This window comes from Populus alba, chromosome 4, assembly GCF_005239225.2.
Source record: "Populus alba chromosome 4, ASM523922v2, whole genome shotgun sequence".
In the NCBI taxonomy this organism is placed as follows: Eukaryota; Viridiplantae; Streptophyta; class Magnoliopsida; order Malpighiales; family Salicaceae; genus Populus; species Populus alba.
In genome coordinates this window covers 9,119,336-9,138,690 of record NC_133287.1, presented here as the reverse complement: position 1 = coordinate 9,138,690, position 19,355 = coordinate 9,119,336, and the positions used below count along the sequence as shown (strand labels likewise).

The following is a 19,355-nucleotide window of genomic DNA, read 5'->3' as shown; positions in this document are numbered from 1 at the left end:
TAAAATATTTTTTATTTATAAATATATTAAAATAATATTTTTTTATTTTTAAAAAAATTATTTTCGAACCAGTATATTAAAATAATATAAAAACATAAAACATTAATTTTAAACAAAACAAAATAAATTAAAACTTTTAAAAAATATGGTTTTAACCACGTTTTCAAATACTGCTTAACCCATAGTTATAATATCTGATTTAAAAATTGATCTAGTTTGGGATGTTAACTTGATTCCATTTGGATTAATATGAAAATGTTGGTTTTTTTGAAAATAATATTAAAATGATATTATTTTAACAAAAATTTTTTTAGAAAAAAATCAATGAATTTTTAATATACTAGATTGATCGTTTATTAGACAGTTCGTAATTTTCTATTAGCAGGATTTGGTACTGTCGTTCCACCTTTGGAGTGACAAATTCATATTATTAATTCTAATATGGGGAAGATTCAATTTCCTCATATTTTAATGTTCAATCCGATGATAATTTCAAATCTTATCTTTCAAAATAATTTAGCAATATAAGAAAATTAATAGGAATTTGTGAGTTTTGAAAATTAGGAGGAAAAAAAAAAAATAGGAGAAAGAAGTTCTAAAATAAAATATAAGAATTTGTTTGGGGCTTCATCACTGTTTTTAAAATATTTAAACTTTTTAGATTGTTTTAATATGTTATAATAAAAAATAAAATTTTAAAAATAAAAAAATATTTCAATTAATTTTTAAAATAAAAAATACTTTTAAAAAATAATTATTACTGTTATCACTGAATAGTTTTTATTTTATTCTGGAACACCAAAACAGTAGTGCCATTTATATCAAGAAAAATTCTACCATGCATGCTTGTATACGGACAGAAATAGATACGAGAATGACATAAAAAAATCATATATAGTTCAAAAAAATAATAAAAATATTTTATTTATTAAAAAATTATTATTATTTTTAATCTCTCTCTCTCTCTCTCTCTCTCTCTCTCTCTCATGTCTGTAAATCTATTTAACAGGTGAGCCACTATCTAATATAAAAAATTAATTTAGCTTATAATTTATAACAAAATTAAAATATTGTAAAATAATAAGTTTTCTTTGATTTTTTTCTCAAAATTGTTTTTACAAGCCTTTTAAACCAAAACTTCTTATTTATTTCCCTAAAAAAATCCTATTTATTTACTAAATATCTTAGAAAAAAAAATTATATGAAAGCTCCTAACTAATTTTGGTTAAAAAAAAATGCAGCAATTTTAAGAGAATGAATAAATTTAACAAAGTACACAAATAAAAAAAATACTAAAAACATCCAAACTTTAGGGCCATTTAGTAATAATAGAAAATTCCAGGAACCTAACTACAAAACCCCCCTAAATCTTTTCGAGAACCCTCAAAATTAGGGTTTTACTTGCAGTTCTCAAAATCTCTGAGAGTCAACAACAATGGCAGAATCAATGTGCAGAACCCTACGAGACGGATCGTTAGAAGGAGAGCAAGCACCAGCTCTTACTGTCAAAGATACTACAGCTTCTCCTTTCGGTTTCCACGTCTTCTCTCACGTGCTCTCCCAGCTCTCCTCCTTCATTTTAGGCTCCAAATCCCAGTCCCGGTTTGTCCAATTCAAAACCACGCCGTTTCTGGTCCCTTTTGTTGTTTTATTAATTTAATCGAGATTAATTAATTGGTGTTGCAGTGGTATTGTGATTGTTGCGTTTTCACGGAGCCCTTCGTTTTACGTGGATTTACTGAAAAGAAGAGGGATTGATGTAAATTCATCTCATAAATGGTAAAAAGTTTTTTACTCTATACACACTGTTTGGTTATTGTGAAAGTGAAGGAAATGGAAAAAAAATATTAAGTGTTTTTTTTATATATATATAATTTTTATGTTTTTGGTAAAATCGTGATATTTTTTGTGATTGTAGAATTTGTGAAGTGATTTATGGGCGGGGACATGTGGGCTGAATTATTGTTGTTGTAGGGTTCAGATTTTGGATTGTTATACAGATCCGCTTTGTTGGAAGGATCAGCTTATGGGGTCGGGAAATTTCATGGATGCTTCCCTTGGAACTTCTTCAAGTTTGAGCCGTGTCTGTAAGGATGTGAAGGATTTGGACAAGATGTACTCTATGATTCTTGAACTGGGGAAAGGCAAGTTCTATGTGAATTTTTGTTGCTGCTTGGTTTTGTATGTGAAAGACATGACAATAATGGAAATAGAAGAAAAGTGGATTCTTCTGAGAAGTATTGTGCTTAAAAAACTGTTTGGTCCATCAGTTGGTTAATTTGCGAGTAGTTTTTTTCTGTTTTTACTTGCAGGGTTGGTTGGACAAGGAAAGGATCGTTTTTCTGTTGCCATAGATTCGGTAATTCTGGAACCTGCAAGTTTGAATCTCTGATAACTGTGTTTAGAATATGAAAAATTAGGGTTATGGCCATCGCTGTTAAGTTTAAAATGAAGTTCAGGTGATCCTGCTGGTGTGGTCTAATGATTTTCTAGTAAATTGTTGCTTTAGGTCTATAACTAAGTTCCACTTAGTTATGTGTGGTAATCTGAACAAATGGATTGCAGGTTGCTTTTCTGTGTGGAAACTTCTTGTCAAGTACTGATATGAGCCAAGAAGTATTTTGGGTTACTACATTGGATGCCTCTGTTAGAAAGTATCGTTCTGTTTTGGATGTGACCTGTGGAAACTTCCTGTGAAGTGCCAATGTTTTCCCAACAAACCTGATGAGGACAGGCTTAGCCTGAGGGAAGGCATTATTAGGGATTGTATGTCTAGTGTCTTACTTCAGAATATTAGGAGGTTCATATGCTGAAATGGATGGATTTGATTGCATTTTTGTTTTCTCCTAACTCACGTGGAATAAATTTGAAATATGGTTCTTAGAGCAAAAGATGCCAAAAGGTACTTGCATAGTGCTTTTTTGTCTCAGTTTAGTTCAGCAGGCATGCTCACATGAACAGTGCCCATGGAAAACCCAGAGAATTTGTTGATTGGTATCGAAATCATTCTCCTTGTTTCTCGAGGCATGTTCTAATGCAGTAGAATGGATCCTAGGACATAGAGATGATGTTGGCTATCCTTGGGAATGACACAACGCTTCCTTCATCATTACAGTTCTTAAAAAACCTGATCAATACAGATTATATTTATTTGATGTTGAATCACCAAAAGGACAATTTCAATCTGTTATCATAATTTAATAGTTTTGTTTAACTTGTGAGATATTGAACTTGTGGTAGTTTGTCCTTTTATATAAAATTCTAGTGACAGCACAATATGTCAGAATGCTCAGTTTTAATGTTGAGTAGTCTTTCATGTCTTACAGCTCATATGTTTGCCCCTTTTCTTCTATGATTTCATTCTGATGGATTCTTCACAATTTTAACCAGATAAATGAAATGCTAAGACATACATCTACACCAACAGTTGCAGGCCTTTTAAGCAACCTTCGTAGCCATGGTATTAGCATTCATGTCCCCCCCCAGACTTTCTCTAATTTAATGCACTGTTTTCCTTTGATATTTCTGCTGTTACTTGGCTTAGAACAAGAACTATATCTTTGGTGTTTAAATACATAAAAATTAATGGTTTGCCTTTCCTTTTAAATAAATCTGAATCCTTTAGGATTGGCAGAAGGGTTTTGATGACATTGATGTGGTTTAATATTGAGTGTATATTCACTGTTGTTTCATGATTGCAGAACAGATTTCTAGCATCTTTTGGTTGTTACATTCAGACCTTCATGAAGTCAAAGTTACATCTGCTCTTGAATATCTGTCCTCTGTGGTGGCCAGTGTAGAACCACTGCATCAAACTGCTGGAGGAAAGAGAGGGGATTTAGAAAACCTCTCTTTGTTGGAACAGAACTTTGGGAAAGGAAAGCTTCAAGTCCGATTCAAGCGCCGGAATGGGCGTGTTCGTGTGGTGGTGAGTGTCTCTCTCCTTTTCTCTCTTTGCCTTCTTTCTTTCTTCTGTTTTTTTGGAAGGGTCTGGTGGGATCTGTTGCCCCTGATTATGAAGCATCAAATTGCTGTAACGGATTTTTATTCTGTTTTTAGAATGAAGGATTTCATATTGATCAGTCAAGCAACAATTTTACATCTGTTTCATCTGAAGATGGGCTAGTTAATCAAATTAATCAAGGCCTTGTGCCAAAGGTCAGTGTGGAGTGCTCTCTCTCACACACACCAGTACATGCACCCATGCACATGTGCACCCCCAAGATAGCAGATGTACTTTGTGTAACTTCACTCATTTTTCTGTAACTGGTGCTTCTTTCAACAGGTGCAGTTTAATCTAGAGTTAACAGAGAAAGAGCGGATTGACAGGGCTAAGGTTGTACTGCCTTTTGAGCACCAAGGTGTGGAAACGTGGATTGATTAATAGATTTGATTCCTTCACCTGAGATTTTATTTAATCTTAGAAAGTACAAGATGTTTGCTTCTACATCAATTCTTAACCTTCACTTTTGTTTGCTTTAGGAGACGGTGGACCTATTCAAATCTATGATGGTCGAAGATCTCTTACAGAGAGCAAAACTGAGGCAACTCTTTCTTCAAGTGCGAATTCCCAAAAAACTGACTCTGGTGAAGGTGAGATAATATATTTTCGTGATTCAGATGATGAGATGCCAGATTCTGACGAGGACCCAGATGATGATTTGGATATATAATATATACATGCACTGTTCATGATTATGAACTGATGCCAGAGTGCATAAATTGTAAAATATAGGATCTCATTTTCTGGTTGTTTGCACGTCCCTTAAAACGGAAATCAATTTTTATTTTTCACTATTTGACTATTTTAGTCCAGCATAGAATACCTAGAAAAAAAAGGTTATTCCTCGGATCAGTGTGATGCTAATTTTTTGATAAGAGGCAGCGCAATGCTATATAAATGGATCCAGCAGACTTTTAAGCATGCAGAGGATAGCAGATGGAGGAAAGCCATTAAGTGTTCTACAACAACAATGGACATCTAGGCTAATGGATCCAGTCCAGGAAAAGATGGTTCTCAAGTTTGAGTTGTATCCTTGCCATTTCAAGAACAATTTAGTGTTGTCACCTCTATCAAGTAATTCCTTTTGCTAGCTTAAGAGGAATGCGTAATGGCCCTGTCCAGCATACATTTTCTTGCCATAAGAGAGAGCTTCAAAGTGGGTGCATGGCCTTGCCCTGATTTTAATGGAAAGGAGTAACCACCACAAGGATCACTGGACTGGTAAAAATAGCACGAGCCCATTGCATTCTTTTCACGTTGGGCAATAGTGAGGGATACAAGTACAAATCATCTAATACCCAGTATATTTTCACTTGTGCTTGTTTGCGAGCTTACTCCATAAATATAAAAAGCGTTGTGTTTTGATTTAACATAAGATTGCTATATAGGCTGACACTTGTTGCTCGTCAGGAGACTTATTTCTAGGAGTCTGGTGTTGTTTGGTAAGTTCCTGTTAGGCTTCTACATATTCGATCCTCCAATCTTCTGAAGACTGGCAGTTTTTTCCGCTTTTCTGAGTGTGCCTTTCGGTTTTTCTACTGACCTGTATATCTTTCTTGAGCGCGACGAAGAGTGTTGTGAGATACAGAGTTACAGACATTTTGAGTAATTCATGTGCTGTTTATAGTTTTGGATCACCAAAGATTGGAATTGATATAAGATGATTGAGCTACTTTAAAAGCCGATCTCCATATGTCAGTCGGTATCTCTATAGGCGAAATCCATTATCTGTACCACTCTTTTCTACGCACAGCCTGCCGGTTCCGATGACAATATCAGAGAGTACACTAAATGAAGCACCGTCCACACCTTCCATTACTTCTTTAACACATCAAAGTCACAAAGTAACTTATCTTAGATAGGATATGTTAGGGGTGCTAATACCTTTTCTAACCAAAACCAGTCTCTTACCCGTGAATCTCTAATAAGACTATTACACCTGAGTTTCCTAATAGTCCTCAATTAAATACTAGGTGGCGACCTCAACGAACCAATCAAAGCAAACACAAACAAAAAATCGCTAGCTAACGCCGCACGGTGACATGCGACATACATATTAATGTTTTATCTCAATGGTATCCTAATTTATAACCTTACTCTAAAGTTTCATTTAAAGCATCCACGTGTTATTTTTTACATTTTAAGGAAGGAGCAACTGTATGTGAATTGCAAGAAGTGTGATTTCTTCACCAGTATTGTTACTTTTCTAAATTTTACTATGTTTGTTGATAGGGTTAAAATTGATTCATCTAAGATATTTGTAATTATGGAGTGGCCGACTTTAAAATATGTTCAAGATATCTAGAGCTTTCACGAACTTGTATCTTTCTATAAAAAGTTCATCTAAAACTTTAATTCTTTTATTGCACTTATTATGAAGTGTATAAAGGGGCATATTTTATAGTGGCAGATAAGGCTGAATCTAACTTTCAGCTTGTAAAGTAAAGGATGGGTGAAGTTCCTATTTTACCACTTCTAGATTTTAAGAAACTGTTTGTGATAAAATGTGATGCATATAGGTTAGGAATTAAGAGACTTAGCTAGAATGAGAGGCCGAATGCTTTATTTAGTGAGAAGTTATCTAGCTCAAAAAGGAACTACTCCATATATAATATGAAGTTTTATGCTATTGTTCAGAGTTTTAAGCATTGAAGATATTACCAGGTACATAAGGAGTTTATCCTAATCATAGATCATAAAGATCTAAAATATATATAAATGGGTAACATAAGTTAAGTTGTTGGCATGCAAGATGAGTGTCGTTTCTATAAGAGTTCATCTTTTTTTTAAGGCATTGGCTGGGTAGCTTAAACAAAGTAGCTAATACCCTCAGTAGACAGGGTGCTCTACTCAGTATATGTACCCAAGTGACAGAGTTTGATTTTTTCAAGAGGGTTTCTCGCAAGATTCATCATTTAGAAAGATTTATGCTAAGTTAACGAATGAAGGTAAGTAAAATAATTTTATGATTATGAATGATTATCCTTAATTTCATGGTTTGTAACTTTGTATTCCGTTTTACTTATTATGAGAACATATCATTCATGAATTGCATTTTAAGGGACATTTTAGGCAGGATAAAATATTAACCCTAATGTCCATATATTATTATAGTCCGAAACTGCTAGATCATATATCTAGTTTTTATGAGGAGATATGTTGTTTGTCAAAAGTTCAAAAGATCCTTAATGAATGTCGGGCTTTATACGTCATTTATAGTTCTTGATACTATGTGGTTGGATGATAGTATGAATTTTATGTTAGGTTTACCCAATACCTAATGAGCTATAAATTCTATTTTTATCGTAGTATATAGATTTTCAAAGATATCTCATTTTATAGCATATCAAAAAACCATGGACACATCCTGGATGACCACCTCAACTTCAATGAGATGGTTTATTTACATGACATTCTTAAATATATGACTCTCGATAGAGACATAAAGTTTATCAGTAATTTCTAGAAGAGCCTGTGAGGTAAGATATGAACTTAACTAACCTTTACTAGTGTATATCATTCTCAAATAAATGGACATACATGGGTGGTTAATTGAAGCCTTGGCAACTTGCTGTGAAGTTTAATGGGAGACAAACCAAAATAGTGGGATTTGGCCTTGTTGCAAGCAAACTTTACTTATAACAAATAACAGGATCGAATTACCCAACGGAATCCATTTAAGATTGTGTATAGACAAAATCCTTCTAAAGTGCCAGAGTTGATGTTTGTTCCTCGTATTGGATGATTGAGTGTCCAAGTTGATGATATGACATATTACTTGCATGGTATTTATAAGCAAGTCAAGAAGAAAATCATTAACAACAATGCCAAGTATAAAGTCCTAGTTGATACTTATTATATAAGAGTGGTGTTTTAAGTTGGTGATCTAGTATGAGAAATGCTTACTCATGACAAATTTATAGTGGGTGAGTATAACAAGTTGAAGGAAAGAAAGATAGGCTCTTGCAAGGTGTTGTAGAAGATAAATAACATTGCTTATAGACTTCACCTTCCTAGCCATCTAAAGACTTATGATGTCTTTAACGTGTAGTGCTTGACACCATATCTAGAGGAAGAAAAAAAACTTAAGGACAAGTTCTCTTCAACTTGAGGAGAATGATGTAGCCAGGGTTGTACAAACTAAAGATTCCGAGCATTCATGTGAGGATCTAACCCTATTAGATGGGGATATGATACAAGTAGACTATATGGATGGCCTAACAGATGCTTTTATGGAACGTTGAGACATGTCTAAACCCAAAGGAGGCTTGATCCCACCAAGCTAGATCAACACCTTAAAACCGAGATAACAGAAGATTTGACTGTTGAATCGAGTTCAAATCTTTTTAAGTGATTCTATAAATAATTTTCCAATGGGACACCACTTAATGGGACACCACTTTATCCCTTATCAAATTGTTGGAACTCTTAGAATTAGGCTCAAAAAGTTGCTATTTGGGCCAATTTTGTTATTTTTCTAGAATTTTTTGGATTTATTATTTTTATTTTGGATTTTGTTTTAGTTTCCTTAGATTTTTCAGACTTTAAGTTATTTCCTAAAAAAGGTAGGTTTCTTGACCTATTTAAAGGTCTTGTAAACATCTTGAAGAGGCAACCATTAAATGCTTAAATTTCAGAGAATAAAATTGTTAATTTAAGTTTCACATCTTAACTCTTTTTCTCGTTATTTTTTTTGTGTTTTCTATACTGCTGTTATCCTATTAGCTTTCGATTGCATTATATATCCAAAGAGTTGTCCTAATTTTTTGAGGCATGTGCTAATGTAGTAGAACAAATCCTAGTATATAGAGATGATGTTGGCTATCCTTTGGTAGTGGCATAAGGCTTCATGGTTACAGTTTTTTAGAAACCCAATCAATACAAAGTAATATTTATGCATAATTAAATAAAAAAAAGTTATTCTAATATTCTTCATAGTATAATAGCTTTGTATAACTTATATGATATTGATCTTATAAAAAGCTTGTTCTTTTATAAAAAATTCTAATTAACAGCACAACATGTCAAAATGCTCAATTTTAATGTGGAGTAATCTTTTACATCATATGTTTGCTCCTTTTCTTCTATGGTTTCATTTTGATAGGTTCTTCATAACTTAAACTAGATGGATGAAATTCTAAGATATACATTTACATCAGTAGTAACAAGCCTTTTAAGCAATCATCAAAGCCATGGTATAAGCCTTTAAGCTCTTTTTAGATTTCTCTAGTTATAGGTAATTTTTATGATCTCTTTTCCTTTGATATTTCTTAAGTTACTTGGATGAGAGCAATCACTATTTGTTGGAATTTATTCACTATTATTTCATGACTAATGGTTTGCCTTTACTTTTAAATAAATATGAATCCTTTTAGGATTTATAGATGGGATTCCATGGTATTGATGTGGTTTAACTTTAGGCATTTATTCATTCTTATTTCATGGTTGCAAACTAAGTTAACCTAACAAACTTGCGATTTGGGATATAAAATTGGGAAAAACCATAGAAAAGGTAACAAAAAAATCACAAAGCTCAAGTCTCAATAACCTAAAATTGAAAAATAATCAATTAAAAAAAAAGGCATAAAAAAGACTGAAGTTAAATCGAACTAATCTCTAAAACCAGTGACCCGAATCATGAGACCAGGATCACTTCATAGAAGGCAAACACTAAAAATTACTAAGAAAAATCCTTAATTATCCAAAGTTAAAAACAAAACAAAACAAATAGCAATCAAAATAATGAGGACCAAATCTGGTATAAAAACTCAATGAAAGAAAACAATGATGAGGGATGAAATTGAAAAAAAAAAAAATCAAGAAACTGATAAAACACAAAAAATAACAATAAAAAAAACGAAGATCAAATTTAATAAAAAAAAATTTAAATGAAATTAAATTTCCAGGGACAAAATTGAAAAAACCCATCAAAAAGCATTAAAAGTAAAACAAATAGTAATCAAAATAATGATGGTTAAAACTGATAGGAATACAAACTAGAGGACATAATAGATTTTTGGAAGGGCTAGTGCATATTTCTAGGCCAAGTGAGAGAAAAGAGAGGAAACAAAAAAAGCTTATTGAAACCCAATTGCACCTTCATTGTGAACACAAGCACTACTATCGCGAGAAGGATAACACAATGCTTAAAAAGCTATCGTAGATGATAGTGTTTGAAAACCTGTAGAAGTCGTTCATTGTTCAAAAAGCACAAGTGCCTCCCACTTGCTAGTGTTGGCTACGCACGTGCCATTTTTTTTTTAGGTCCATTCAAAGACCTAATTGCCCCTCATTCAAATAGATAATTACAAAAAACATATGGAAAAGACTTAAGTGCCCCTAACCATAAGTCTTATGTTTTTTTTATTATTATTTTAAGGACAATGTGATTATTTTACTGTTCATTCAAAGTACAAAAAAGACCAAAGAGCTATTCTACCTAGTTTTAACCATTTTTACTTTTAAAAGTATGCAAATCATTACACTATTTATTTAAAATATAAAAACAATGAATGAATCCTTGGGAGAAGACTTCTTTACCCTTACGACCAAGTTATATGAGTTTTTTTTTTTTTTGTTTTTGCAAGGGTAAAATGATAATTTTATTGTTCCAATCCACATTAAAATGTCTTGGTGCATAATAAATCAATATGGCCTTTTAGTTTAGTTTTTTTTTTTTTTTTTTTTTTTTTTTTTTTTGTAATGAGATAAAAAAAATCACTTTATATATTTCAATGCAATTAATTAATCTAATAAAAAATAATCTGTTTTTCTTTTATTAGTAATGGTTTAGTTTTATTAATTTTCAATATATGTTATATTTTTCTTTCTTTTCTTTTTTATCAAGACCGATAAGAGATTTCATTGATATTATAATAAAAACATAAGATTAAACGTACATCAAAGAAAGACATAATCCAAACTAGATCATTAGCCCGCGTTGCAAGTCAGATCAATGTTTTTAACATAAAAAAATATTTAAAAGTTGCTAATATATTTTTTAAGAAAAAAAACTAATCATAAACGCAAAATATAATGTATATTAGATGATATTATTTTTAAATATTGATACGATAACATTTTGTTTTTAAATTTTAAAACTATATCATATTGAATTGACTTGAGTTAACATAGATCTATGACCTGGGTCATAGACCTTAATGCTATAGAAAAAAATCAAAATAAATTATGAAAGTCAATTCTTAATTAATCCAAAGTTGAAAGATAAACTTGAAAAAGTATATAAATTAAAAAAAAAGACAAAAAAGAAAATTACCCAAGTCAACTTGAGTTAATTTGTCAAATTTGGAATCTATGTAATGAAACCGGGATGACCCCATAGAAATAAAATAAAATAAAATAAAATTATGAAATTCAATTTTCAACAAATATAATGCCGAATGATGAAATAAAAAAAATCAATTAAAACAATGATGTTAAACTAGGCAGTTGAATAATGAGAACAATAATGTTAAAATTGGTTGTATCATGAATCAATTCCTATTGATATTAAAATCTTGATAAATAATCTTGAAACCTACGAGAAAACCTTGAGTTAGATAATTGTTTTTATTTATTTATTTATAAACTTGCACCTTTTATTGTGATTTATTAATTAAATCGTTTGCAATCATCTAACATGTTTAATTTTTTTATTTTGTAGAATTTGGTGGAAAGTTACATCTAGCAACGAATGATAATTAGTTCAAAAGTTACTTTGATGGTAAAATACTACTTTTTATTTTTACATATTCTAATTTATTTTATTATGTTATAATTTTATATCTTGATTTTCAGGTTTTGATGTCAATGGTATTAAGAAATTAAAATGCAATGTTCTTGTGATTTTGATGTGCTTTTCGATTAAATAATATTAACATTAATTACAAGCTTATCAGAACCAAACTGAATTGAACGGAAAATCTCACCCCCTAATAATTTAACCACTAATATTAATTTTATAAATGATATACATTTACACGTGTTACATCAACAAAAAAATAAATTAAAATGAATGAATATGGAAGTTGATGTCAGTGACATCAATGTAAGATATATATCAGATGCCATATTTTCAAATCCACACCATGATTACTGAAGAAGAAAAACTCTTTGTTGAATGCTGAATTCTATGTTCTCCTGATAATTATTTTAACCAATCATCAAATCAGCTTCTTCTGGATATGATTGCATGAAGAAATTTCTCACAACCATAGTTAGAATAAAACAATGGCATCCCCTGAATGTCATCAACCATGAAAGAACAGAACCAGAGTGCTTCCATGAAAGAATAGAACAGTTGATTGCATCTAAATTTCCAATTCAATTGAAAGTGAGTACAGTGATATCAGTTTTCTACAAAACAATAATTCAAACCAATCATCATAGCCTACTAATTACCCTAGATATAAGGGCAAAAGAATGAAGGGATAAACAAGATTGGCTGGATCACCAATATATAATGTTTCAAAATTGAAGAAATATCATGCACAGGAGCCATTCCAATATATAATGTCTTGGATCATGAGTCTGGAGTCTGGACCTGGAAATGTAAAGGGGAATTAGAAGAACTTGAAGATATCAATCATGGTGATTCTACAGATGTTACACGCTAGGGTCTATGATTGAACTTTACGCAAAGAACATTAGATAATTAAGCTCAAAGTGGAAATTTCCCCACGAATAATCCTTAAATTACTAACAACTCTCCTATATTCAGCTGACATTCTACTTCTACAGACACTCAGATAGTACAAAGATAGCTCAATGAAGGAAGCAAAACTCACAATACTCGGTTCAAATGAGAGTACAAAATATAATTCAATATCGCTAAACACTTCAAAGATCTAACAGCGACTCCGGCCATGAAGTAAATTAAACTTGTTGCATCCAAAAACTGCGAAAAAAGCCTATAATTCATGATTTCCATGGAGAACTTATTGAGACTTTCTCTGAGGCATTTAGATTTCTTCCCGTTCTTCATTTAGGCAAAGCATTCTTAAATGGGGTTCTTATTTCTATGAACTTCATATAAATTATGCATGTCACACTCAATGGAATTTTTCAGCATTTGTAATAGCTTCATTTCTGTTTCTCATGACCTTATTATAGATGACTTGCAGTGCCAAAATTCCAAATCACACAACTCCAATAGTCCATAAAGAATGAAATAAAAAAAAATAGTTCGAAAAATCAAATCCTTGCAAAAGTAGGCTTTACCTCAGGATAAGATGACCAGTCCAAGATATATGGATGCACTCAGAAATGAAAATGAGATTATTCCCCTGCAATTGAAGTCACACACAGAAAAAGGAAATGCAGAATTGTTAAAAGTGCACAAACTCCCTTATCACAGACATTGACTCTATCGACCTTTTATATTCCTGTCAAAGGTTAAAAGCTCACCAAATGACTCCCCAACCAACACCGGTACAAGGGCAAGGGCATATTTCTGCAAACTTCTCAGCATCACTGGAGTGGACTCTTCGAGATATTAGATCGTCATAAATATCTGCAGACCATTTATATTGGTCAGATAGAATCAATAATTATATTAATGGCACATGGTTAATTAAAAGGACAATAGAAGAACAAGAGAATATTCACCATAAACCGAAAACAAACTGTTCATCACACCTGCAATTGCGAGACAGAATATAAGCTAAATCTCTATTTCATTCACCTTAACAGTGACACCAAGGTAGAGAAGGAAGTTCAAATAAAAAAGGGAAGATATAATGGGACAAGCATTTACCAATAAAGAGAATGACATATCGGAGGATTCGTACAGTTGTTTTTTCTTCCAGTACCCAAACAACAGCGAGGAAAATAATGAATCCTGTGAATTGGGTTTGTTAAATACAAGATGTGAGTATTGAAGACAGTGTATATCAACAACAACAATGTATGAATGAATTGTTGATGGACATTCATGAAAACACTCACCAATACAAAGTCCTCGAAGAGTCCACTGCAAGAAAAAAAATCAAGTGAAAACATACAAATTTAAAGCTTGAGAAAACCTTTCAAATGAATGTCAATAATCTGATACAGATCATCATATTTAGGGATTATAATATATTGCAGAAAATATAATCTTCTTATGTCACTATCTTACATTCTGAGCAATAAAGAGAACAATTAACAGGGCAACAGCCAAGCAACCAGCTGCTATTCTTGCAGTAATGAGATTTGTGGATGCAAGTACCAAAGCCATCCCCCAAAATGACGAACCAAGATCTGGAAGCACAAGGCAATGGCACAAAATGTGAGTGCCATAAGGAAGCAGCACTATAGAGAACATGTCTAAAATCGAGTACATAAAAACTAACAGAACAAACATTGAGAGTTTATGAAAAAAAAGAAGTCCAAAGCAAACTCTTCATGGCTCCTGTATAAGCTTCTAAAGCATAAACACTGAGAAAGATAGCACTTTCAAATTGATGTTTCACTTTGGACTTGGCAAAATTAAAAAAATGGGCTCCACAACAAGTTTGACTTGCATTGTACTAATCCATAAACATGTATTGGTTACGGAGGCAAATAAGACTTGGAATTGGAGGCAAATAAGACTTGGAATTGGAGTAGTTCTAGAAACAAGCAATAAAAACTAGGCCCACTGTGATTAAAAGAAAAACTTTCAAGGGCAAAAGGAATGTACATCCTGCAGGCAATATCAACCAGTATACACCACCGCGTGTCTGTGTTACTCCACCTTCATTGGCATGAACTTGAATCCCTTCCACCTGCATAGTACAGTGGATACTAATAAACTAAAGATGAGCATTCCTCAACAGAGATCAAGAGGATAGTGTGAAATAACAAACATGGTAACTATCTGTAATTAATTATGCTATAAAAAAAAAATACAAAGTCTATCCATATCACAGGAAAGAAAAAATAATCATTCAAGGAAGAAATCACGGTGAAGGGTGAACATAACAACCAAACAATCAGAAGTCAGTGCCATACTTATAGAACAAGGCAGGATGTCCTTATTGAAAATTTCATTTGCAACTCGCTATAACTCTGAAGAACCATTCAGAAAGTCAAATAAAGGTATGATGGGCAAGATGAATAACATTGAAGTCATCTTTTCATTGACCAAAGAACTCACTTAGATCATCATTTCAATCAAAGCAATGGCACTAAAGGCAACTTCATGAACTGCTTTTCGAGAAAACCAATTACTTCACTTAATAAAAACAGAAGTCAAAATACCACAGAATCTATCTAACAAGAGCATGTCAAGTTGTTGTTTCCTCATGCATAATGGCATGTTGAATGATAACATTGTCGAAATCTATGAATACAAACATCATACATCTGACTCAACTACAAAGTAAACTATATGCATTCTGTTACATAGCTTAAGGTTGTACACAAAGAACCCAAGTTCTCATTAAATTATTCCTTAATATGACGGGGAATCATGAAGTACATTAGAGAATTAATTGTGAAGATCACTTTTATTAGTTAATAAGGAAAAATGATAAACTACACCCCTTTGAGCGCCTAAAAACGTCATCTTCCAATAAGCAAGAAAGCATGAAGTATACCTCAATATGCACGTGAATTCACATTAAAAGCAGCAAGCAGCAAACAGCAAGCTAGTTAATATGGGATCAAACAAGCATGAAGCATGTTAATAGTAATGCACAGAATTCCACTTAAACGATGAGTCAAATTTTGAGGGAAGCAATATTACCTAACAGAAAAGGTAATTTTGGTTTTTTTTAAACTCCCTAATTGCATCTTAAATTACATATTAGGCCATACTGTTAATAAAATTCAGTACTGAAACCAAAAGCATCTAACTTCCCTGGCCTGCCAAGAACACACAGGGCAAAGAACGAGCTTCATACCTGACCACATGTCAGTTTACAAGCAATCGCATGACTTGCTTCATGCAAAAACACAGTGATGAGCTTAAAGGGTGTCATTATGAACGTCCTCCATAACTGCAACAATAAAAATTCAACAATTCAGTGTCAAAGAACAAGTTCAACACAACCGGACCGCATAAAAAGTGACAAGGGCATCTCAATTTTCATCAATTAGTGTAAAAAACTAAACATAATTGAGCCAATTAGAACTCCTCATAACCCCTCAAAGCAAATCTTTGACCAAGTCGATTTGATCTTCTAATCTTTCAAAACACAGAGGCAACAAAACATAAAAGAACCCAAGAAACCAAAGCCAAAAACAAGAAACAGAAAACTGCACGTACCGCGAGGATAACAACAGAGAAGATTGCAATAGTGACCAGGAAGGAGACCTGGTCATGCTTGCAGCAGTTCTTGAGTTCCCAATTGGGCATTTTCGGGCTTGGAAGGTGAGAAAATGAGAAAAAGTCCAGAGAAAAACTACACAAAGTAAGAAACTTTGATGGGTTCGTTTTCTTTATAACAAAAACCTCTCAATTTCTCTCCAAAAAAACAAGGGTCATGTCAAGTTTTGCTTTCTTGTTGGACCTGAACGCTGTATTGTTGAAATGTCAAGGAGAAGAGAAAGAGCTTATTGCGCGCTGGATAGATTTTTTTCAAAGATTATTTGAAGCTTAGTTGTTCTTGGTGAGGGAATTAGGCAAGAAATAGAAAATAATGTTTGGGAAACCGTGTTTTTTTTTTTTTTTTTAAATTTGATTATTCAAAAAAAATAATATAATTTTTTAAAATTGTTTCAAATATGTCAAAAATAATTTTTTTTAAATAAAAAAATATATTATTTTAATATATTTTTTAAAATAACCACTACTAAACTATTAAATATTTATGAATTCTTCTGGTAGGAAAATTTTTAATTTTTTTTTTGGATTTTACTGATTATTAGTGTGAAATTGGAAAAAAGACTTGAATATCATTTAATATAATAATATAATAGTTGGGTTTAAACTCCAGGAAATTTCCCTGTGGGGGATGTGAAGACTTGAATTTGTAAAGAGGAGAAAAAGTCTATCAGCTAAATATTCCAAAATGTTCAAACCAAAATTCTTGAACATGCATGATTTTTCTCTGAAAAAATAGAGTAGGGGGTATTTTTTGGGGCCGCTCAGTTTTTATTTTTAAAAAATAATCAAATTAAAATTTTTTTTAACATAACTGAAACTGGTTCAAACTGATCATTTTTTTATTTGATTTGGTTTAGCTTTTAAAACCAAAATCAATTCAAATTGGTTTAGTTTGGTTTTGGCTCGGTATATCTTGGTTTTTTTGGTTTCAGGCTTATAAAACTGAATTAAACTAGTTTGTTTTTTTAATTTTAATTAGTTCTTTTATGGTATAATTTTTTTAATTTAATTAATTTTTTGATTTTTTTACTTAGCCGGTATCCATTTTGAGATTATTGTTTTTAAGTCAATCTTGAAATATTAAACAAGACGAAATATGTTGAGGGTAATTTTGTATTCTCATGTGGAAATTCAAATCATGGGGGTGAGGATAAATTATTGGATGTGGCAAAGGTGCTTCCCTTTTTTAAGTCAATCAATGCATGTCCTAACGGTAGGTTGTCACGTGTAAAAAGCTCCAGTTTTAAAAATTTTATAAGTCCACTATTCATTAAAATAAGGGCAGGAAGGTGGTGAGAAGTAGGGAAAACAAAATATAATAATAATAAAAAAGATGCGATCGGAAGGATAGTTGTTAGCCTGGAGGGTTGATTTATGACTGGGTTGTCCGTTGACACATTCTAGTTTAATTGTGTTTTTAGAAATTTTTGTTAGTTTTATTTTTTTTTATGTTTTTAAATTGTTTTGATGTGTTAATTTTAAAAATAAATTTTAAAAAATAAAAAATATATTATTTTAATATATTTTTAAATAAAAAACATTTTTAAAAGTGATCTATTATCACACAAACTCTTAAAAAAACTTTTAGATTCAAAGCGAGATTAAAATTAATGTTTTTAGTTAAGTCAGATAGGATATTAAAATAATAAAACTCAATTGATTTAATTGGATTTTTAGTAATGTAATTAATCCGATTTAAATATGGTTAGATCAATAATAATAAAAATATATATAACAATATTATTTTAATAAAAATTGTTGACCCGGGTTGCTTCAATGACATGCAAGATAACCTAATAACTTAAGTAATGTTTGATTCTATCTTAGGGCAAAAGATATAAAAACAGTATGAATAAAAATATATTTCTAAATTAAATTTAAAATGAAAGTATAAGCATACATAATCTTATAACCCACTATTTTTAGTTCTTTTATCCCCCGTGAGTAATTAAACGCTACTTATTGATTTAATCTATTCTTTTCTAGGTAATAGCTATAATAATAATAAAAAATAGATAGTTTTTTTTTTTTTTAAATAATTACAATCAAATCAAATGTTATTTGTTTTTTTTTATTCAAGTATCCTCCAATTTTTTTTAAAGGGTAAGACTAGTCCAGTTTGAAATTTGTGGTTATCCTTTCCAATAAATACGTTTTCTTGAAAATCAAATTTGAGTTTTTATCCTTATAAGTATATAGCAATGCTTTAACCAACACTTATTAGTAAATCAAATGTTATTTAGGTAGCCTAATATCACAACATTCGTATATAAAATTAGATATCTTGGAATAGGTAACCATCCTCTATTTAATATTCGAAAGTGGCCAAAGTTCTTTGTTATTTTCTATACCTGCAACGTTGTTTGCGTTATAACGTTGTGATTTTGGTTCCTGGGCAAAGCAAGAAAACCCAGCCAGGTCTAATATATGACCTGGTCGATGTTGCAAAGAAACTTTCTGACTCGTTCAAGTCTCTGAACAGGATTATGAGAATTGAGGAAGCCATCAAAGTACAGAAACCTAGTTTTTGGTTATTCATTTACTTTAACCTAGACACATCTTCAACTATTGGAGACAACTTTGTCATCGAGTGAAAAAAAAGACATAAGTAACAGAGTGAGTGCTGGCCGTTTTCTGTTTTATATGTACTGCAAAAGTGCTGACAAATTTCAAGATTTTGTGTGGAAAAGTATCCGAAAATTTGTTTAAAACATGGTTAGAAGTGAGATCTTCTGATTTTTAGCATTAAAACTTTGATATAATATTAAAATGACTTAAGTAAATTATAAATAAATAAATAAATAATTTTAAAGAAACTCTTGGTTGATATGTTTTACAGAAACTCAAACCATTTATAAATGTTTGTCCCACATAAGAAAAAGAAGAAGTTTTGCCTATTATTTATATATGAGAATGTGAAAAGTTAAAATTGGATCCATGAGAATTTTTCAGTTAAAAACATTTTATTTAAAGCCAAAACATTCAGGTTTAATTTGGTTTTATGGTAGGTAATCAAAATTAATAATTGAAAGAATTTATTCTGAAAATTATCAAAATTAATTT

The 19,355-nt window shown here is 31.4% G+C and overlaps 2 protein-coding genes across 4 annotated transcripts; one reads left to right on the top strand and one right to left on the bottom strand.

The window, feature by feature from the left end:
- The first annotated feature begins 1,337 nt into the window (after positions 1 to 1,337).
- Positions 1,338 to 4,797, top strand: LOC118055973 (elongator complex protein 5). The gene is made up of 9 exons (XM_035068027.2): positions 1,338 to 1,602; positions 1,687 to 1,779; positions 1,975 to 2,144; positions 2,313 to 2,359; positions 3,391 to 3,460; positions 3,702 to 3,928; positions 4,060 to 4,158; positions 4,286 to 4,361; positions 4,483 to 4,797. Exons 1-9 carry the CDS (start codon positions 1,436 to 1,438, stop codon positions 4,671 to 4,673), a joined length of 1,140 nt encoding a protein of 379 aa, XP_034923918.1. The 5' UTR covers positions 1,338 to 1,435; the 3' UTR covers positions 4,674 to 4,797.
- Positions 4,798 to 12,264: 7,467 nt separating this feature from the next.
- LOC118055972 (uncharacterized) lies at positions 12,265 to 16,580 on the bottom strand. Of its 3 annotated transcripts, none has more exons than XM_035068025.2 (10): positions 16,233 to 16,579; positions 15,868 to 15,963; positions 14,664 to 14,748; positions 14,121 to 14,242; positions 13,949 to 13,973; positions 13,758 to 13,841; positions 13,610 to 13,639; positions 13,409 to 13,514; positions 13,222 to 13,287; positions 12,265 to 12,537 (listed from the first exon to the last, which is right to left on the bottom strand). In XM_035068025.2, the coding sequence occupies exons 1-9, from the start codon at positions 16,320 to 16,322 to the stop codon at positions 13,224 to 13,226; spliced, it is 702 nt and encodes a 233-aa protein (XP_034923916.1). In that variant the 5' UTR covers positions 16,323 to 16,579; the 3' UTR covers positions 12,265 to 12,537; positions 13,222 to 13,223. The 3 variants fall into 3 exon arrangements, with proteins under 3 accessions (XP_034923916.1, XP_034923915.1, XP_034923917.1); XM_035068024.2 differs by having other exon boundaries at positions 12,265 to 12,545; positions 13,223 to 13,287; XM_035068026.2 differs by lacking the exon at positions 13,610 to 13,639 and having other exon boundaries at positions 12,265 to 12,545; positions 13,223 to 13,287; positions 16,233 to 16,580.
- Positions 16,581 to 19,355: the final 2,775 nt, after the last annotated feature.